This window comes from Talpa occidentalis, unplaced genomic scaffold (assembly GCF_014898055.3).
Source record: "Talpa occidentalis isolate TD23 unplaced genomic scaffold, MPIMG_talOcc4v2.1 talOcc4.4, whole genome shotgun sequence".
Lineage (NCBI taxonomy): Eukaryota > Metazoa > Chordata > Mammalia > Eulipotyphla > Talpidae > Talpa > Talpa occidentalis.
The window spans coordinates 115976152-115998792 of NW_023604295.1; the positions used below are offsets into that span (position 1 = coordinate 115976152).

Below are 22641 nucleotides of genomic sequence, written 5' to 3' on the forward strand. Positions count from 1 at the left end.
CTAAATACTTTTCCTACTTAGCTTGTGAATTTATTTTGTCTAAACCCAATGGGAAAATAATGAACACTAGAGTTTTTCTATGCTAAATTCCATATGATATAGTCATGCTCACATTTCTAGAATTGTATTCACTCATGGATTAGTTACAGACAGGAACCTGAATACTCCCAAGTCATCTGGGCCACCATCTCTTACCTTAAATTCTGTTTTATTATATCAGTGCATCAAGTTTGCAAGCATTCAACATATGTTGAATTGGTTTCAGAAAACCAATTCTTAAAATATAGAAGAGTTTCATAAATTTTCAGACAATTTCTTAGGGATATAGGAAAGACTTGAATCGCCTATGATACATCAAAAATATCTAGGAACTCCCTGTTGGTACAGGAGGTTAGAGCACAGCACTATGGAGTGGTCCGCAGACTCTGCAGTGCGTGTTCTATCCCCAGCCAGGGAGCAACCCACATGGCGCAGTAGACCTCTCCTGTCTTGCCCGCTGCTCCCCTCAGCAGTGTATTTTGGACAGTCTGCTTGTTCTGTTCCCCACTCTGTCTCTGGTGAATCCTCTTACCCCCAGAATCTCTGGCCTGTGCCCTAGTTCTTCTTTTTTTTTTTAACTTGAAACAAGCAGAAAAATTTATTACTCTTGGGTTGGTTGAGACTATAAATCTTTTTTTTTTTTTTTTTTTTTTATTTATTTATTTGTTTGTTTGTTTGTTTGTTTGGTTTATACATGCACTGGGTACAGTCAGAAGCGCGGGAGGGTGAGAGAATTCACCAGAGCCAGAGCGGGGAGCAGAGCAGGCAGAAGGACCGAAGTACACTGCTGAGGGGAGCAGCGGGCGGCAGGAGAGGTCTGCGCGCCATGTGGGACCCTCCTCCGGTGGCCGGGGAGCAGCTGGGGATCGAACCGGCGCCGCAGAGGCTGCGGGCAGCATCGCAACCCAACGCTCAACCGCTGCGCCACCGGGGAGGCCCGAGACTATAAATCTTTATCAATGTTTAACGCAACATTAGATAGCATCGGCTCATCAAGCTCCTCCACTCTCCTCAAGTTAGGCGCCCCATACCGGTCGCTAATTTCAGCTAGTGTTTTGCCTGATTCCTCTAAATGGGGGGGCATCTTCACCCTTAATTATATTTTCCATATTCATTCTTGCCTCCTTCTCCATTATTTCTTCTATTTTCTTTAATTCTTCTATTCTCGCTCGCTCTTTTTCTTGCATTTCCAGCTCTAGCTGGAAGGTCAGTTGTTGCTCCTGAAACCTGAGCTCCTCTGCTTTGAGCCTCTCCATCATTTCCTGCTCCATTAGAGCTATTTCTCTTTCACGTTTCAACTCCACCATTTCCTTTTTTCTCTTGCTTGCTCTGCGGTATATTTTCTTTATACTTGCAAAGCCACAATGCTAAATATTCTTTTTTTTTTTAATTTTTTTTAAAGATTTATTTAAATCTTTAAAAAAAAAAAAGCACTGGGTACAGTCAGAAGCGCGGGAGGGTGAGAGAATTCACCAGAGCCAGAGCGGAGAGCAGAGCAGGCAGACTGACGAAGTACACTGCAGAGCAGCAAGTGGCAGGAGAGGTCTGCTCACCATGTGGGACCCTCGCCCAGTGGCCGGGAATTGAACTGGCGCTGCAGAGGCTGCAGGCAGCTTCGCAACTCAGCGCTCAACCACTGTGCCACCGGGGAGGCCCAACGCTAAATATTCTATTGGATCCACTGGAGGAGCTTTTGCCACTTCTGCAAGACCCTGCGTTAGACATGCCCCGAGGTGCTTTTGAAGATATGCTGACTCCATTCCTAATTCTTATAAACAAATTTGGATGTGTCTCTCACCCACATCTGTGTCAACCTGTCCAGGACCAAAAGGCAAGCGCAGCTTGTCTCTGCTCCATGTGCCTCCTCCACGTCTCCTTCTGGCTCTCCATCCTGCTTCGTTCCTTTCTGTACCCTAGATCTTGTATGCATAAATAAATGAATCTTTAAAAAAAAATCTTAAAAAGCCCACAATAATTATTTTGCTTTATATGGTTAAGATTCATTGAGACTTGCTAACATATTTAAAATCTCTGCTTTTTTAGTTCTTTACACATATTTCTTTTGCCTGATATTTCTAGATATTTCTGCTAGGGAGGGTCTGCTTCTGGCAAACTCTCATGTGTAAATTGCCTGTTTCACTCGAGTTCCTGAAAGACGTTTTTGCTCACAATTTTGTCTTAAATGTTGAATAGCTCGGTACATTATTTTCTGGTTTCCATTGTCACTTTTGAGATATGATCTGTCAGCTGTCACTTGTTCAGAGGCAATCTGTCCCCACCCCACCCCCCATCTGCCTTTTAGAATTTTTCCTTATCTATCTTTTGTGTTATTCACTTTATTTTACTTAGGCTTCATTCTTCCATTTTAATTGATATTGTTCACCACTCTGGAAAGACCTCAGTCATTAAATCTTCATAAATTGCTTACGTCACTTTCTGCTTCTCTCTTACTGGAACTTTAACTGAGAACATTACACCTTACAACTCTCTTCTGTTCTCTTGAAGTCTTGCTGTTATTTTACATCTCTATTTCTCTGTGCTGCATTTGGAATAAATCCTTCTGATCTAATTAATTGATCTTTTCTTCTCATCAACTGCTCCCAGTCTGCTGCTGAATATATGCATTGAGTAGGTTTATTTTATTTTTCATTTCTTAAAGTTTTATTACTTTTTTAAATCTATTCAATTTTTTGTAATTTTCCATTCACTATATTCTCAAGTTTGCTTTTGGTTTTCATTCAAAAGAGTAAGATTGCATTCTTTTGCATGCTTTTTTTTTTTTTTTCCAGTATGCGATGCTCATTGTCCTTGAAACATCATTTTTTAGGCAATATTTGGGAACTAGGACAAAATATTTTTATATTGTTCTTTCTGGTTCTTGGTGATACTGAAATCCTGAACCAATTCTAATCAAGTTCCACAAATAAGGGCCATGTACAAATTAGCCAATTGAACTTGGATTGAAATTTAAAAAAAAAAAGATGGTCACAAATTTGCTGAAGCAGATATTTTTTAAAGCTCCTGCTTTGTTCACTACCAAAGCAACCTTAATTTTGTCTCCTGCAGGAAGTTAGAGTGGGGTGGGAGCTTTGTTTCATTCAGATGTTGAGGGTAGAGACATTGGGGTTCCCAGATTAATATGTGGAGGGCTTCATGTAATTTTCTTCACTATGCTCGGGACTGGGGCCTCCTGCTGCCCATACTGTATGGAGAAGCCACCCGAACAAGAGCCCAGGTGCACCTGGCTTGGTCAAAGCCTTCAGGAAACAAATACTACCACGTGTGCTTCTCTGGCTGCTGGCTCCCTCGGGGTCCTATTCTCCCTTAAGTTTGGCCTGTTGGTTTCTTGCTGCCTTTTGTGCTTTTTGATGCCTTTAAAGTGTTTTCATATTTTATCCAGGTTGTTTTATTTTTCTTTTTTGGTTGTTTTTAGTTGAAGAATGAGTCCAAGTATTATAACACTCTATTACCACTAAATTATATTCTCCTTCCCTTCCTTCCTTCCTTCTTTCTCTTCTTTTAAAATTGGGATCAGCAGATACTGGAGTCTAATAAGAAAATACTTTATTCTGATCTGTTCCTAAAGTTGGCAACACCAGTCTTAGAAGATGAACAGGAGACATCAAGGAAAAGGATTGGGCATTGGCAGATTGATATGATCAGGAGCAGAAGGAGGTGCCGGGGATGTATGTATGATTTCAACATTGGTCTAAAAAAAATCATGGTGCCTCTGGCAAAGACCTACTATTTGGATGACTCAATTAATTTCTGCTTGATTTCTAGAGCAAATAGGGAGTACCAGGGAAGAATAATGAACTTTCTTTCAGACACGTCACATGTAAGGTGATGGTGAGATGTCTGTGGAAACATACGCTTTAAAATGGGAATTACATGAAAAGAGTACATTTTGGTGTTCATTGACCTTGAGTGTATAACTCAATTATGCATCTACAATGCTTTGTTTTAGGTGTCAGAGGTAGAGTATTGGCTGTGCTGTTTTCCTGAATGGGAACATAATCAACATTGATAATGAAATATGCAAACCCTGCATTAATTCTGAATCTGTATTTTTACAGTTCTGACCCCCAGGCAGGATTTGCTGACTTTTGTTTTGTATAAATGTCACTTGACAGCACAAAACCTAAATCCTTACTCCTGAAAAGTTTAAAAAGCAAATTTCCTTAGGTTTTCCAAACAAAATAAAAATAATGCTTACCACACAAAGTTTTCATGACCTGAATATATTCGTAAGCTAATCAAAAACACACTATGTTTCTCTTGAGATTCACTTGGAAGAGGGATTTTAAGAAGATGTTTTGTTTGCTGAACAACAACCGAAATGTTGGAAGACATATAGCCAGGCGCTAAATGAACCGGGGCTTAGCCATCTGGGCGGAGACTTCCGTCAGCAGGACCATTTTCTCACTCCACCACATGGCAGGAAAAGGAGCGAACTGAACTCAAATCTGGCATTAGATCTTCTGTGTTTTCTGTAGGATCATGTCATGGTCACCGGCTTTTAGGAATTATCTTCTTAGCCAAAATGTACACACATTAGACCCAAATGCAAGAGTGCTTATGTGGTTCTCAACCCTCAGAAGCCCCACATTGTTAGAGAAGGAAGTTCTGTCTTAGGTGTTCCCTGAACAGTGTTCAGAGTCAGTGCCTAAAATGTATTCCCTACTGAGTTGCTGGAAATTTCTCCCAGACAAGTCAGCTTAAGGAAAATTAAAAGACCATTAGATTCAGAATCAGAAGATTGGATTCTAGCTGTGACTCTATTAAGAGCAATATAATCATACTATTCTGGGCCCAAATTCTTTTCTTTTTAAAATAATATACTTAATGTATACACAATATAAAATTGAACATGTTAACAATTGTAAAATAAGCACCCTAATATCCAGCTCACACATTAAATAGATTATTACCCAAAACTTCCAAACCTCCACAATTTCATTCCTCTAAACATTTCTTCTAGTGGCTGTCATCCTGATTATATTAATTAATCTCTAACTTTTTAATAACTTCATTGTTTAAGTTATTATAAAACAGCATATTATTTTGTCTTGTATGTTTTTGAACTTTATATACACAGAATTCTTGTGTATATTTTCTTCCTGCAATTTACCTATTGTAGTAAATGTTATGGATTTTGGTCATATAAATATAATTCATTGTTTTTTCTCTATAGATAATCTTTTCTGTTTGATGCCACCTGCTGTTGACTCTTTCTACTGCATTTTTCATTTTATTCATTGTGTTTTTCAGCTCCAGAAATTTTTGGGTTCATTTTTATGATTTTTTTCTCTGTTAAACTTCTTATTTTGTTTATGCATTTTTTAAAATTTCATTTAATTATATTTCTGTTTCCTTGTAAATCACTCGGCTTCCTTAAAAGAGCTATTTTGAATTTTTTATGGGGCAAATCACATAGCTACATTTCTCTGTGGTCATTTATTAGAAAATTATTTTATTCTTCTGATGGTGTCAAGTTTTTTTTTCACATTCCTTGAAGTCTTGCACTGCTGCCTTCATATCTGAGGAAGTATCGATTCTTCCAGTCTTTACTAGTTTTGAGAAAGAACTACCTTCTATCGTCTTGGTAGAGATTCTGAGGCTTTTTCAGACTTTTTATGGACATACCTACTCCTCATTTCTTTCTTGTGGCAAAATTCTTAGTTTTTTATGCCTTCTTCTTTTGATCCTGCAAAGCCAGGCTGTGTGCTGCCAGCCTCCCTTTTGCTCTCTCTTGGTCAACATTGAATGCTCAAATTTGTGTTTCTTCTCAGGTCTGCAGAGGCAGAATAGCTGTCTGCCTGCCTCACTAGCCATCTGCAAAGGCTTGCTCTTGCTGCATTCAGGAACACACATCAGAAACCCATCATGGCTGGAGAGGTGAGGTGCCCAGGGTGCTAGTGGCACCCATGGGCTAGTTGGTGGATCTGCAAGCAAGGAATCACCAACAGCTCATGGTCAGGCTTTTGGCTGGCATCTGCAACGCAGTCAGTGGGGTCTGCATCCCCTTGCAGTCCTCCAAAAGCCCTGCTTGCCACCCTCCCAGCCACCTTAGAGTGCACCTCAGTATTCTACATGGAATGAGAAAGAAGCTCATCCCTTAGAAGCGTCCCTCGCATCTGGGAAGCCAGGTACACTTCTTCTTTACCCCAAATCACATCGTCATGTTTCTAGATATTCTTTTCTGCCAGACAGCATGAAATTTATCCAGATAGAAGTCTTATTTGGATATGCTTCTACTCTTATATTGCTAGAGTTTTCTTGTCCATAAACATGGATAGTTTTTCTATGACTTTTTAAATTTTCTTCAGTTTCTTTCAAGATAAGACACTTAGATTCCACTCCCTGCTCTAGTCATAGTTACTGTGTGTTTTATTTCTAGTGATATATCATTAGCTAACTCCTAATTATTAAATACTGGTTTTTAAAATTAAATTGACATTTCAGGGCCTCCCCGGTGGTGCAGCAGTTGAGCTCTGGGTTGCAGAGCTGCCCACAGCCTCTGCAGGGCCGGTTCGATCCCCGGCTGCTCCCTGGCCACCGGAGGAGGGTCCCACATGGCACGCAGACTCTCTCCTGCCGCCCGCTGCTCCCCTCAGCAGTGTACTTCGGTCCTTTTGCCTGCTCTGCTCCCCGCTCTGGCTCTGGTGAATTCTCTCACCCTCCCGCGCTTCTGACTGTACCCAGTGCTTGTATAAATAAATAAATAAAATCTTTAAAAAAAATAAAAATAAAATTAAATTGACAGTTCAATAACTCTTGGGCGAACACTTGTTAATTCTTATTATTAGCTGCAGGTTATATGTTTTTTTTAATGTAGAAATCACATAATTTGAGAAGAATATTTTATTTCTTCATGTACATATAGCAGGTCTTCGAATATGTTTTGTTCATCATTCTTTTGTTATAATGTTGATGAGAAAAGTGAATCTGGCCTTCACCCAACAAAACAACCTTATTCAAGAAACTTAATTTGTTATATGTCACTTTTCTTGAAGTTAACATTTCTAAGAACTTACTGACAAAATTAAGTGAGCTCTTACTATACTTAAAACTTACATTTCTTTATAAACTTTTTTTTTATTCTTCTGACTAGGACTTCTAAATAGTGTTCAATACAAGTGCATTGATCAACAAGTGTTTGACTCCACATTTTAAAAATCTCCTATTTAATATTTTAACATTAAGTATGATATGTACTTTCTATGGATTCATTTTATCAGTTCACAGGTGTTTCTTTCTGTTCTGAATTACCTAAAGATTTTCATTTTAATCATCAATGGATTTTGTTACATCTGTTAAAATTTGTACATCAAAAATTTTCACATTCATTGAAATAATCTTTTACTTTTCTTCCTTAAATGTGGTAAGCTATGAAATTATTGCAAGTCATTGCTCCTTCGGCAAAGTTGTTACACATTTTATAGAATTTCTGTGAGAACAGAGATCCAAATGGGAAACTTATAAAAATGGAATCCAGAGAAAAATCCAGCAAAGAGAGCATTGTCACAGAAGAGCAGAGAGAATGTGACACCCCTGGCAGGGACCACCATGTGACTTGGAAGACAGGAGTTCCCTGCGCCCATGCGACTTCCGAGGAAATGGAAGGAGGGCCGGAGACTGTGGATGGATGTAGAAGGGGGCAGCTGACAGAACAGTTTCATCATTCTGTAGGTCTTATAAAAATGAAAAACAACAAAGTTTGTTGTTGACAGGAATCTGGGAAAGAGAAACACGCCAGGTCACAGAGTTCATGGAAACCCTATTATATGAAAAAAAGAACCACCTTCAAATGTTGATGAAAAGAAATGTAATGTAAATGTGAAGATGTGCTTCCTTATCCACAAATCCACAAACTAGAATTATCCCCAAGAATTGGCTTATATACCAAAATAGCTGTGCAGATTAATGAATACAGCTAAACATGCACTAAATGGCAAGATTAAATGTCCTTGTGTCTAACCTGGTGTGGCAATGCCCAGACAAGAGATTCTCAACAACTCGGCTCTGTCGTTTATACACAACTTCACTTGAACATGGATGACATTAATTTTCCTCTCTTGCAAAATCCCTCAAGAGGTGATTCGTTCTCTTCACTTCTTTTCTTTCCACTTCTCACTTCCCACATTCTCTGAAACACCCTGTCTATTTCAAATAATGCTTTTAAAAAGATGGCCTTGATCTTGCTTTTTCGTTCTTGTTATTAAGTACAGAAAAGCGAAGCACCACAAATAGAAAAGGGCAGCATTTGGAATAGTTTAAAAGTTTTGTAAGCACTAACAAAGGGGGCTGTAGAAGAGAACATTCCATCCCCCTGTCCTGCTGCTTTCATTCCAGGTTTCCGTGCAGATCAGATAGAGGCAGCAGCCCCAGGAGAGCGGCGGGTCCCATACACATGTAACCAATTGCTTATTTTGCCTGTAGTAAAGTTCACATTTTGATTGCTCCTCCAGATTATGTAGATCCAGACATATTTTATGCAGTCATCCGGATCTTTCTCTCTGGGTAAGTATAGTTCATCTGTTTTTCTACATGAGGCCTCTGTAGCATTTTCCAAATTTATAAGGAAGGAACAGGCAGAAGCTCCCTAAAGTAAGAAACACATTAAAAACCCTTGCTAGCAAAGTAAACACCATATCCATTCTTGGGTAAAGTAAGTGGGAACCATCTGCATGACGAATAATGTTGAGGGTTGAATATCTAAGTTTCGAGTAATTGTCCTTTAAGCTGTCCTATTAGATCCATTTGTCTTCACCTTCCTTAATGACAGAAAAAGAAAAGTCCAGAGTGCTCCTCACCAAGCTACATCATTTATGTCCATGCATTAAAGCAGATGAAAGCACAGACAGTAGCTTCAAAGCTTTTATCTAACATTCCTGGCACAGCTACCCCCAGCTATTTTTTCATATTACTGGGTACTCTCCTCTGTGACATGGCATGTGAATTTTCCAGATAGAAAGAAAACTCTATTCTTAGATATATTTCTTCTTTTACATATACTAGTTATACATTGACATGCTTTAATCCAAATACTTTTCTATTCACATTAACAGAGAAATTCAGTTTGTTTTAATGGCAAAAAGCAGAGAAAGTGGGTGGAGGATGTAAAACAAGCAAAATATACATCTTGTCAACCATCTCAATAACTAGGAGATGCTTGAGTTGCTCTCGATAGAACTTGACTGTGTTCCTGGATACAGCAAGAAACATGCCAAGTACCAGTATCAGTAGTCATATTGATTTGACAGTAGATTTAGTAGTATGTTCTATTGGTGCAAGAAATGAGTGACAACATGTACTAAGTACTCTAGATTGGTTAGGACGTGGTGTGGACAGTCTAAGGGTGAGTCAGCCTGGTGAGAGACTTTTTGTTGTAGGGGCTAGTGTGTGGAAGCAACGAGGATTCCAAAGAATGACCTGAGTGTAATGGGGACCTAGTTTATGGTGACAAAGGAAAAAGAGGGGGAAGTGTACAGAAAAGTAATTAGCAGCATGCTTCAGAATTTAGATTTTCCCTGTGCACCTTGATCTTGTCACTCCTGAAACCCTCCCCAGAGAGATTATTTGTCCTTTAACTCTTCTTGGACTCTGTAGTTTTTGTATGCTAGTCAAGATCAATACAAGATATGATTCTAGAATAGATTTTTTAGCAACAAATATTTAGCAAAACATGCAGCTATGCTTTGGCAGAATTAGACAATGGGATACAAGGGTCACTTTCAAAATATTTTAAATGTACCAGAATTTACAAGCACTTAATCCTGAAACATCTCTCCATGCTTCCCTTTGCTCTCTAAGTTTGTGTCAGTTTTCCATTGTTGCTACAAATATAACAGTTCAAAACAACACACATTTATCATCTCGCACATCTGTGGATCAGAAGTCTAGACAAGCTTGACTTGACTTTCTGCTAAGGGTTTCAAAATGCCAAAGTCAGGCCCTCTGGGCTCTTATTGTAGTATATGGGGAAGAAGTAACCTCCAGACTCATTAAGGTTGTTGGCAGAGTTTAGTTCTCTGTGGCTTGGTAACTGAGGTCTCTATGTCCTTGCTGACTATCAGTCTGAAGTGTTCTCAGCTTCCAGAGACCTCCTGCATGCCTTATTATGTGGCTTCCTTTCCCTCTACTGTTGTTTCTGTGACTTCTCCTTCTACCACTAGCAAGAAAAATCTCTGCTTTTAAGGTCTTATGTGATTATATTCAGATCATATAAATACAGGATAATTCACTGTATTAGGGCAATTAATGAGTGATCTTAATTACATCTGCAAAGCTCCTTCTTGCCTCAAAATGTATCACATTGATAAACATGGTCTCTCATAATATTAACAGTTCTAGAAATTAGAACTGGAATCTTGGCACAACATTCTTAGAATGCTTTGTACTATAAGATCCTCCAAGGAATAAATCAATGATACTTTTCCTTTTTATCACAGGTATCTGATAAGATACTGTATATTCTAAAATATACACTGTATATTCTAAAATCATTGTGATACGATGAACAGCAGAGGTGACTTTGTTTTCATTAAAATAAATTCTGGGTCAGTAACTTCTAATTTTATCTATGATCTACATAAATGCCTCCCTCTGTTTCTAACCCTCAAAAATATTTCCCATGTTGCTAAACAAAGTGACCAGTACCAAATCCCAAATGTTTTGACAAGCGATTATAGTCAAAAACATCTGGATTGTTGAGAATTCCCAATAGGGTTATTTTTGAAAAATAGAAATTTGTTCCTGTGTTCTTGATTTATCCTATATTTAATTATTATTTTTTTCCTTTCAAATATTTTTTATTTAGGAGGGTTGAGTGATTTCACATTTTTTATTTAGGATAATGGAGAGATTTCATCTTTCAACTTTATATAAATGGAGCATTTCCCACTCGAATATCTAAGGGAAGCAATCAACTATTCTGGAAAAAATATTTCTTTTTTGGTGGTGTTCAAACCTCCCCTTTTCTTAAATTTGCAAGAAATATGTTACAAAAAAGGCTAAAAATAATTAGCCTACAGAGATTTGAAAGGAAAATAATTCCATTCCTTCACAAACAATTCATCCTGAGAATGCATAAGAGCAACACTGGGACTATTCAGAGACACCCGATTTCCCTCCCTCATCTAATCTCTTCCTAGTGGGAAAATACAGTTTTTGAAAGTAAAGACTCCCCTTTCCAATTTTTGGGTTTCATGCCCTGTCTTTTTTCTGTCACCTTCAATGTGACTTCAACATAGTCACTTCAGGCCGGGCATTGATGTCTCTTGCCCATTTGAACATCTGATGGTTCTTTTAAGCTACCGAGTCCTTTCAAGAAGTACATGTAGGTCTACACATTCTGGATATGAAATATATAATTACAGAATGCTGTCCTTATTCATTCATTTATCAAATGGCTAGTGAGTGTTTACCATATTCCAGACACATTTCTAGATACTGAGAATGCAATAATAAAACAATAACTTCATTTCTGTGCAGTTTACATGGGAGATTGATACTAAATGCACACATATAACAAAAGTGAGTATAATGCAATATATGTTACCAAAAAATGCAATATAGAGAAATGTAAATAAAGTAGGATATAAGGTGTTATGGAGTATTAAGAGTGGTGGCTAGTGTTTCTTATTTATTTACTGTGATATGGGAATGCCCTGCTTCGAAGTGACCTATAAGCAGGTATCCAAACGAGGCAAGAAGTGAGCTTCCCAGATTCCTGTTCCAAGCGTAAAGAACAGCAATTATAGTGACCCTATGGCGGGAACATATTTTTCAAAGAGGAAACGCTGCAGAAAAGCCAGCAGGACTTGAATGGAGTAGGAAGAAAATGAAAGAGCTTGGTGATAATAGAGACCAGGTCTTGTGTGACCTTGCTGGCTTCATTTCTGAGTGAGATGAGTAACGCTGGCATGTTTTGAGAATGGCATGAGCTGTCCTAAATTTCAAATAGATATTCATTAATGAAAACCATCGAATAGCCATCCCTAAACAGCCACACACACACAAATAAACTACCCAACTCCTTATAGCATTTCCTACCTGAGGGAAGTATTTAAAATGCCTTGAACAGCAAATTGAGCAGTTTGTCTATGGCTTTAGTATGTGTGTGATTCCCTTCTCTTGAGCAAAATGACTTAAAATTATCATAGGTGAAACATCAACATAAATTTGTTATTTAAATAACTAGCCTCAGGGAATGTAGCTTGTTCTTGGCCATAAGAGAAAAAGATTCTATTCCTTGGTAAAAGCAGAAATTCACATGGGTGGGTCTTGGGAAAATGAAAGTAGAAAATTGCAAGTTTGAGATTCAAGTTCTGGTTCCCCCAATTCCTAACAGTGCAGCCCTGGGGACTTACTTGCTTTGAGTCCTTGTTTCATTATCTATAAAGTGGGTTTGAAAATACCTGCCTTGATCTACTCAAAAGAGGTCAAACGAGAAAATGAACGTGAAGGTACTTTATAAACCACAAAACATTCTAAGTATAAATGTAATGTGTTCCTGGCGCTATGGCTTTTGTCTTGTGGAGTCACCCCCCAAACACTCTCTGAATGTTGAAGATTAAAATATCCAACAGGGAAATGGAAGCAGAAAAAAGGGGACTCAAAGATAAAATGATGAAGAAGGCAGTCAGTGGAAATAGAGGAACAGAAAGGATAGAAGAGCTGAGAGGGGAGGGGAAGCAAACCCACGTAGTCTGAGCATAATTAGGAGGCTCACTTCTAATCCTTCTACATGTCCTGGACTTTAGCTTGTGGGAACCTGCAGAGTTGTTTGTGTTCTCTTTGTTGCTACCATTATTATCAACACCTGTTATCAACAAGCTATTTGATAAAGACATTCCCACAGTTAGGGAGTATCTGGAACTGATAGGTTAATGTGACAACATTTACACTTGTAACTGTTCCAGGGAAGGTCAAAGATAGGGGTGTGTGTGTGTGTTCAAACGTCTACTTATGAGTTGTAGATGTCAGGTCATTTAAGTTGAAATTAGCAGAAGGACTGAAGTTTGTTTCAGCATCTAATTTGTTCCTGTTGATTAGCAGTGATATCATCTATATAGTGAATTTTGCCAATGAATAGGTCATGGAATCAATGCCAAGGATTTCTCTCTAAAATACCTTTTACTCTTTTTTGGAAAATCTTCTTTGAGGAAAGAGAAGGGATGCATCCTGTGATGTGTTATCAAATGGGGTCAAGATGATGCTATGGTATATATCTTACAAAGATTGCTAGTTCCTTGCCTGAAAGTTACCATTGAAATCATGTTCTGTTACTTATTCTTCCGTTTCCATATCAGAAAATACTAAATTCCTAGCACTACCTTTTTCAATCTGACTTTTGCTTAGATGGAAAGATAACCCAGCCATGCCTGTGGGCTTGATATATGAAGGAGTCTCCAAAGAGCCCCTGGAATACTCTGGAGGGAGTGCAGCTCAGAGCACAGTGCTTCATGCCTTTGATGAGCTCCTAGGCGTCCATCACAGCAAGGAAAGTGGTAAGCCAGACATTTTTCTGTCTCTTTCTTTAATGGGGAGGAAGAAACAAGGTATTTTTATTATTTAATAAAACCAAATGTAAATTGCATGAGTTTATCTTTTTTGATTGCTGAGTAGTACTCCATTGTGTATATTTACCACATCTTAATCCAGTCATCTATTTTTGGGCATTTGGGTTGTTTCCATAGCTTAACTACTTTAAATAGTGCTCCTATAAACATAGGGGTGTAGGTGCCCTTTTGAATTAATGATTCTGTGTCCTTTGGGTAAATACCTCGGAGTGAAATTGCTGGGTCATATGGAAGCTCTATCTAGGGATCACGCTCAGTAAAATACGCCAGAAAGAAAAAGAAAAATACCAGATGGTCTCACTCATAGCAGGAATTTAGAAAACCTAAAGGACCAGGAGAAAGACTAATTATAATAAAGTAAAAATCAAAATCAACAAACAACTATAAGCCAGAGACACGCTATGGGAGGTGGGGGATAGGAGGGATTATGGTCAAAATAAGGGGTGGGAATTGTCTGGGGACTATAACCAAGATGGAAAAGCATATATTGTGCAAAAATGAAAAATGATATAAAAATATATAAAATAAAAAATTTAAAAAAATTAAATCAAAATGTCATGAAGTCTGTACTTCTCCAAATGGACCAGGAAACTCTGTGATTGCCATATGCTGCTGTGTCAAGTCAATTATATCAGATCTCAGCAGGTTTATTTCCTAATATTAAAATGTATTTCTAGCTTTTCACTACAATTTTGCTTTGATCCTTAGGCAGTAGCTTCCTTTTTCTAAAATTGGGGAAGGAGGGTCTCCCTGATGGCACAAGAGGTTAAGCATCGCACTATGAAGCAATCCTCAGCCTCTGCAGCACAAGTTCAATCCCCGGCAGGCCAGGGAGCAACCCACATGGTGCAGCAGACCACTCCTAACTCGCCCGCTCCTCCCTGCAGCAGTGTACTTGGGTCAATCTGCCTTTTCTGTTCCCCACTCTGTCTCTGGTGATTCCTCTCACCCCCACATCTCTGGCCTGTATCCCAGCTCTTATATGCATAAATAAATAAATCTTTAAAAAATAATAAAACTGGGGAAATATCTGGAGGTCAAATCAACATAGTCAATGACAATCTACATAGTCAATGCAATTACACCCTTTTCTATGAAAATGGTGTGCCCTCAAGCCAAGTCTATTTAGGTCAAAAGAACAGTCTACAACTTTGGAAGCTTGAAATTGTTCATTTCCTTACCTGCCAGCATTATGCTAAGTATTCAAGAGCTGCCAAAAGGCACTTTATAGTACAGAGTTTTCAAGTTGGATTAGAAAAAAATGACTAGAATATGGTGTTATAGGGCACAGGGTCATTCACAAAATTCAGTTCTTCTAGAACTGTGGAAATTATTTGTGGGTTATTCATTTGGTGATATTAGTAGTTGATTTACCATGCATAATATTAAACACAAAATTGACTCTCTAAATTATCTGTATTTGCTATAAGCAGCTATTGATTTTGACTTATAGACAACTTGACTTAAGGAGACTAATTACTAAAACCATTGTTCATTCTGTTTTTTATTGCCCTTATAAATTCTATGACTTTTCTCTTCCTTAACTCTCCTTTCAAAATTAAAGCACATTGGAAAAAAAATCTGCCAATTTTTTTTAGGGTTTATCAGCAGTATTATGTTTTATGCCTTACATTTGTGGCTATTCCTTATAGTGGCTAACAAGATATTTTGTCCACATTTGGCACATGGCAGTTTATTATACATGTACTGATAGTTCTAGTTCCAAGTTACTTATCAGAGCTACTCTTGCTTCTTTTTCCCTTTCCAGTGTCCTCCCAACAATAGTGTTCATTTGCATATTTGATACCTACAAGCAAGAGAGCAGTAACATTGATTGGACAGTTAGGATGACAGCAACTCTTTTTGAGACATTGGTGTCTGGAAAAGCACCAGTTCTCTTATCTTTCCATGTGCAGTTTTGGATTGTTTGTTTCATTGTTTTGGATTGTTTGTTTCAGCTGATTTTCTGCACAGGATGAGGGACTACATGCCTCCTTCGCATAAGGCCTTTATAGAAGAAATCCACTCAGCTCCATCACTGAGGGACTACGTCCTGTCCTCTGGAAATGGCCAACTTCTTACCGCCTACAACCAGTGCGTGGAGGCCCTGGCAGAGCTGCGAAACTATCACATCACTGTGGTAGCCAAATACATCATCACCGCTGCAGTCAAGGCAAAGAGCAGGAGGTCAAGCCATCTCCCAGGGCCGCCTCAGGCCTTAGAAGACAGGGGCACTGGTGGAAGTGCAGTGCTGAGCTTCCTCAAGAATGTCAGGGATAAGACCTTAGATGCAATAATCCACCAAAGTGTTTAAGAGACTGCGAGACTGCCTTCTCCCAGCAGTGCCAACCTAGCAAACCCAGATTTTGTTTTATTCTCCCCCCACCCCCGACCCCCAGGACTGGTGAGTCTGCAGGATGAGGATCAGCTTTCTGTCTGGAAAATCCAAAGAGGACCTTACCCCTATTTATGTCCCCACACTATCCAACACCATCTTCTCCTTGTTGAGAATTGTTAGTCTTAACAGAGAAAAAAATTCGTGGTCAGTCACCAACGTTACTTCCCCTCTCCTTTCCCAATCACTGCTTAGTAGGAGACTACATTATTCAGAACCCAGCAGAGAAAAAAGTGTTTGCAAAGTAACAGAAAAGAAATCTAAATTTCTAAACCCAAATAAAATTGCCTATGAATAGTGTCCCCTTATTGATTTCTTGAAAAGAAAATATTCATGTATTCATTCACTCACTTAACAGTTTATTAAATTCCTACTGAGTATTGGCTTGGGGAACAGAGCAGGGATTTCTGTGGCCCTGGTCCAGCCCTATTCTCCCTGCATGTGCTGAGTTTTGTGGCAGGAGGTTGGAAATACTCCAGTAGAGATGGGGGGAAAGAGGAGGCTGACAATAGGACTTGGAAGTCACTAATATGATTATGAATAGTTAATGATATGGGAACGGATGAAACTTTTCCACATGGTTTACAAATTTACTAAGTCTATTTTAGTTCCTGTTTTTATTTTTAGAAGAATAACTCTTTCTCCTTACACTGAGAATTTGCACTATGAAAATGAATGAATTGACCTTTTGGAAGAAAATGAGCAAAATGGGAATAAACAGTAAATTCACATGTTTATGTGTAAATAAATGTAAATTTTCACTTAGTTTCTATCTCAATGTCTCATTCCACCTGACAGCAAGCTGGGAAACTTTCATCTTGCCAATTTAGTACAAATTCCATTCACTTAGGTTTGCCGCTAAACCTGGAAACACACAGTCAGCCAAGATGGTATCTAAATCCCAGATGCTGATCTAGTACTGCAGCTTCAGGGAGAGATACATGAACAGGCAGCCTCTCTCAAGTCTCCCTCCCCTTGCGGGCTCTAGTTACTCAGAGCTTACAGCTACTAAAATGTCAACCACTATGGAGAGCTGTGTGGAGATTTCTGGACCTACTAAACATAGAGCTTCCATATGATCCAGCAATTCCACTCCTAGGTATTTACCCAAAGGACACAGAAACATCGATTCCAAAGAACACCTGCACCCCTATGTTTATAGCAGCACTATTTACAATAGCTAAGCTTTGGAAACAACCCAAATGCCCAAAAATAGATGACTGGATCAAGAAGATGTGGTACATATACACCATGGAATATTACTCAGCATTCAAAAAAGATAAACACATGCAATTTGCAGCAACATGGATGGCGTTGGAAGGGATCATGCTCAGAGAAATAAGCCAAAAAGAAAAAGAAAAATACCGGATGGTCTCACTCATAGCAGGAATCTAGAAAACTTAAATAAGGGACCAGGAAAATGAATATAAGAAAGTGAAAATCAAAATCAACAAAAAACTATGAACCAGAGACGCTTTTTGGGGGGTGGGGGGCGGGAGGGGAGGGATTGGGGTCAGAATGGGGCGTTTGCAATTGTATGGGGGAATATAAAAATAAAATTTATTATTTAAATTAAAAAAAGAAATGAAAACACACAATAAATATGGGAGTGCAAAAAAAAAAAAAAATGTCTGTCAGATTGCTTAGCTCCCAAGGGTCTATCATGCCACTTAGAAAACATGCAGCTATTTCTCACATCTCCCAGAGTAACGGGAGACTCAAAGTCTAGCTCAGAGCATTGACCACAGCCACCATCTCCACTCTCCAAGGCATGGGGAGGGTCTCTGGGCTCTTGGTGCATGATTCAACTTTGTTCCCTCTCAGTGTCATTCTCTAGAAAAAAGAATGTGCCCTTTAAAGCAAGATGTGTGTTTAATTTCTCTCCTTCAGCTGTAGTCCCGGTAGATCTTATCCATCACCATGGTCCCTTGAGCTCTTCCCCTCCCCCAACAGTTTTGGAAAAAAATGAACAACGTAAGAAAATAAAAAAAATAAAATTTTAAAAATAATAAAATAAATCAAGACATGTGTGTTAATTCTGGCATCTCCATTTTCTTCATAATGGGACTTCTGGCCCATTAAGTTTATAATTTCAGAAAATCACTAATCTTCAGCTTCTATTATTTTATAAAATCAAGATGATAAAATTGTTTTCCGGGTAGATGTAATTAACAGAAGGGATAGTGCTTAACACAGAGAAAAAATAACAGTCAAGACTGATTTGATTGTGAGGCAGGACTCAGAGCACGGAATCTCCCCAGTCCAGGGGAGATACTGCTCTTGTCAAGTTTCCTGGATGCAGAGTCTGCACAGCAATAGAATAAGCATTTATCATTTATATCATTTGGGGATGTTAGGAAGTAGAAAGTGGCAAAAGCATAGGCTTAAAAGTCAAAAAACACTTGAGTGTAAATTCCAGTTTTGTCAACATTTCATAATGAAAAATTATTTAATCTTTCAGAGTCCTAGTTTATTCACTTGTAAAAAATGAAACTTTGTAAATATACTCTGGAGCCAATTTATAAAATAAGTAACTAAATAATGGTTGTTAGACTTTATTTTTCTCATGTATATGATCTTGAAGTACCATGTCTAGGGTTTCAGAAGAGAAGTTGGAACTAGCTATCTCCCTGGACTTGATGAAGGAAAGAAATCACATGACTTCAAAACAACAGGCCAAGTGAGAACCTGAATTTTTCCTGAACTAATGTAGGCACATGTAGGGAGTAGTGATAAGGGCCTTTAAGAACTTAATACAGGACATCAGTCACTTTAGATTTTAAATCTAAGTCTAGGGCCTCCCCAGTGGCGCAGCGGGTTGAGCGCAGCGCTGTGAAGCTGTCCGCAGCCTTTGCAGTGCAGGTTCCATTCCTGGCCAGGCAGGGAGATTCCCACATGGTGCAGAAAACCTCTGCTGCCTCACCTTCTGCTGTCCTCAGCAGGGTCTTCGGTCCGTCTGCCTGTTCTGCTCTCCGCTCTCTCTGGTGAATCCTCTCACCCTCCCCTGCCTCTGACCTGTACCCTAGCTCTCGTATAAATAAATAAATCTTAAAATAAATAAATAAATCTAGGTCTATATACTAAGCGGAGCTGTGACTTGACAGACAGAATTAACGAAGAGCCATCATAATTGCTATACTTTCAATAGATCCAAGTCCCCTCAAGGAGACCACAGAGCCTGATTCAGTTTTCAATAAATGTTGAATAAATGGAAAAGTAGATGTAGATTGGGGGGAGGGGAGCTTATAAAGTTTTGTCTTTCACGGTTTTATGAGTTGTTGATTACCGTCATTACGCAATGGTAACATGATTTCTAACTGAAGTGTTTGCCAGCGAATCAACTCCTAATTCAGCTGTCAAATTTTAACTACTTTTTCAGGGAGCTCCATTTCTCAGCTCTATGTTATCTGGTACATACTATCCCCCAGACCATTAGAGAAAACTGATCTTTTTTTTTCTTTTTAAAGAATTATTCCTTTATTGTAAGATTTTTATTTTATTTATTTTTGCATAGAAGAACTAGGGTTTAGGCCAGAGGTTGGGGGGATGAGAGCATTCGCCAGGGACAGAGTGGGGAACAGAACAGGCAGATCCACTGAAACACACTGCTAAGGGGAGCAGGGGAAGAAACAGGAGAGGTCTCCTGCGCCCTGTGGATCAGCTTCCTGGCTAGGGATCGAACTCAGGCCACTTTGCCGTGAGCCCTCATGATGGTAGTGCTGAGACTTAACTCATAGAACCACCAAGTAGGCCGGAGAATGCTCTTTTATGATAATGGAAAGGAGGTAAAAAACGGTTCTGAGGATAGTTAATCCTAAACAATGCTAGGAGGGGACGCAGCAGTTGCTGGATAGAAACCACTAGAGGGCAGCAAGAAACATCACTCAAACAACAAATTTACAACTAAAGACTGTATGCCTGGCCATCCATGCCAAATGAAACCATTGTCTCAATGAAAATGAAAACGCACTGCTCCAAGGTGGAGAATGGAAGGCAAGTCTTTTCTTTTTTAAAGATTTATTTTTATTTATACAAGAGCTGGGGTACAGACCAGAGTCGTGGGAGGGTGAGAGGATTCACTAGAGACAGACAGGGGAGCAAAACAGGCAGACGGACCAAAGCAGTGGGCGAGACAGGAGAGGTCTGCCTCGCCATGTGGGATGCTCCTTGGCTGGCCAGGAATTGAACCGGCGATGCGGAGGCTGCGGACAGCTTCACAGCGCTGTGCTCAACCCGCTGCGCCACCGGGGAGGCCGAGAAGGCAAGTCTTCACCTAGAAAGGGACACAGGCCTTCAACTCCTAAACCTTGTACATAAGATTCACCTTCATCTTGGCTGCCAGCACTCCTGGCACTGCTGGTGACCAGAACTGGGCCCGTTCCTTTTCATCTTGTGCCCACATCGAACTAGAATTTATTTATGATGTGGAGAGACTATAGTAAAGATTCACAGATGATTTTAAAAGCAAACCAACCTAAAACATAAAGGAAATGCTAGCCAGACAACATGGCTAACATATAGCGCTCTCTCTACGAGGTTCAAAGGCCCTATATTATCCGATTTCCAGGTTACCTGCAGGTGGATGGGATCCCTCAAACCCATATGAGAAGCTCTCTCAGCATACCCCAAGACTCATGGACTGAGTTCCCCAACCCTTGCTGCTAGTATGAAATCAGTTATTGTTGTTCTACTTTTTTTTTTTTTTTTGGCTCCTAGCCAGTAGTAGCATCAAATAAAACTAAGCAACAACAACAAAGAAACGCTTAAAACCTGTGAGCGTCTATCCAATTTAAGATGTGGGATATAAAACTTCCTGTGCCTACAAGCTCATTACTCCTTCCACAACGATGAACGTCACCCACCAAATCTTGTTTTCCATTTTCTTGTGTACAGATTCCTATTTGCTTTGCTAATGGAAGAAATGCTCTCTTCTTTCTCTGTTCACTAACAGTCATCTTAATAAAGAAGTTGGATATCATTGCTTTCTGAAATGAAATCACTATTTTCTTTTTCAGTTTAGCATCTGCTTCCCTGTAATGGTAACAAAGTTCTTGAGTGTAAATAACATAAAAAATAAATGATTTCTTTTGCAAAGTAAATTTCTTCATAAACTCACAGATCCATTGGCCCACTTGGTTCTGTGGCAGCTATATAGATTTCAAACTAAACCCTTATTACATATTCCCTTCAATTGTCCATGAAAAAATTTTTCCTCCCTAAAGTTATCAATCAGAGATTTGATCTCCCTTTATGTTGGAGCCATTTGCAGTTATTTTTTTCAATAGTGTATTATTATTTTTTTTAAAGATTTGTTTATTTATACAAGAACCGGGGTACAGGCCAGATGCACTGGAGGGTGAGAGGATTCACCAGAGATAGAGCAGGCAACAGAACCGGCAGACTGACAAAATACACCGCTGAGGGGAGCAGCGGGCGCGGCAGGAGAGGTCTGTTGCACCATGTGGGACCCTCGCCGGTGGCTGGGAATCGAACCGGCGCTGCAGAGGCTGTGGGCAGCTTCACAGCGCCACCAGGGGAGGCCTCCATTTGCAGTTATTAGGTGCTATTCTGACCTGCCCAGGCCATATCCCTCCTCACAAGGCAAGCAGTACTGGGGCCTCCCTGGTGGTGCAAGGGGTTAAGCATAGCACTGTGCAGCTATTCACAGCCTCTGCAGCACAAGTTCCCTCCCCGCCAGGGAGGCGCAGCAGACCTCTCCTGACTCTCCCGCTGCTCCCCTCAACAGTGTATTTCAGTCAGTCTTCCTGTTCTGCTCCCCACTCTGTCTCTGGTGAATCCCCTCAGCCCCCATACCTCTGGCCTATACCCTGTTCTTGTATGAATAAATGAATCTTTAAAAAAAAGAGACTTGCCTTTAGAGAACCAATGGAAAACATAAACAGATCAGATAAACTTAAGATAATGGTAATATACTACTAACAGTTAAAATTATGCATCTAAGTATCACAGATTTATCATTAAAATATGGTGAATAAGCATTTATTTGAAATTATATTCAGCATTTATTTTCTATTACACAAACTCTATTATTTAAACAAAAACAATTGGCTAGTTAACAGCAGCAGTTGGTGGTAATTAATAGTAGGACTAATTGAACAGATATTATATAATTGCTCTCAAGAGTTCAGAAAACGTGAGCACAATATTCATGATGTGAAAACTCAAACTCGTGCTACCTCAATACAACGCGCAATAGTTAATCTACAGGCAAAAATCTCAGACAGTTAACACACAGAATGACAATGTGCTTAAATTATATGCTGCAGTCACATCAGTCAGAGTGAGTGCACAGGGTAATTCATTACCATGAACCACAAAGCACAGTTGCCAACCTGAGTGATCAGTGGGAAAACAATGACAACAACTGTGGAAGATGGATGCTCTACACCATGTTCATTTGACACTAAGTACTGTGTGGCTTTCAGTTCCAGTTTTGGGGACTGTCATATGGATTTTAAACTTTTTCTTTAATCTTGTGAAGTAAAGACAAAATGTACCTACATTCATGAGAGAGCAGCCCCTGTACCATGCAACAGAATATATATGTGGAAGGAGGGGCCAGATCTGTGAAAGACTGTCTCCATGTCTTCATGTGAAATT

General features: G+C 39.3%; 1 protein-coding gene across 1 annotated transcript in view; it reads left to right on the forward strand.

The window, feature by feature from the left end:
• IDO2 (indoleamine 2,3-dioxygenase 2) overlaps positions 1 to 16733 on the forward strand; it is a 48552-nt gene extending 31819 nt beyond the window's left edge. Inside the window, exons 8-10 of the mRNA XM_037524687.2 lie at positions 8511 to 8562; positions 13405 to 13553; positions 15584 to 16733. Coding sequence (XP_037380584.1) covers positions 8511 to 8562; positions 13405 to 13553; positions 15584 to 15939 — 557 coding nt within the window. The 3' untranslated portion in view covers positions 15940 to 16733. The remainder of the gene's footprint in view (positions 1 to 8510; positions 8563 to 13404; positions 13554 to 15583) is intronic.
• The last annotated feature ends 5908 nt before the right edge of the window (positions 16734 to 22641 follow it).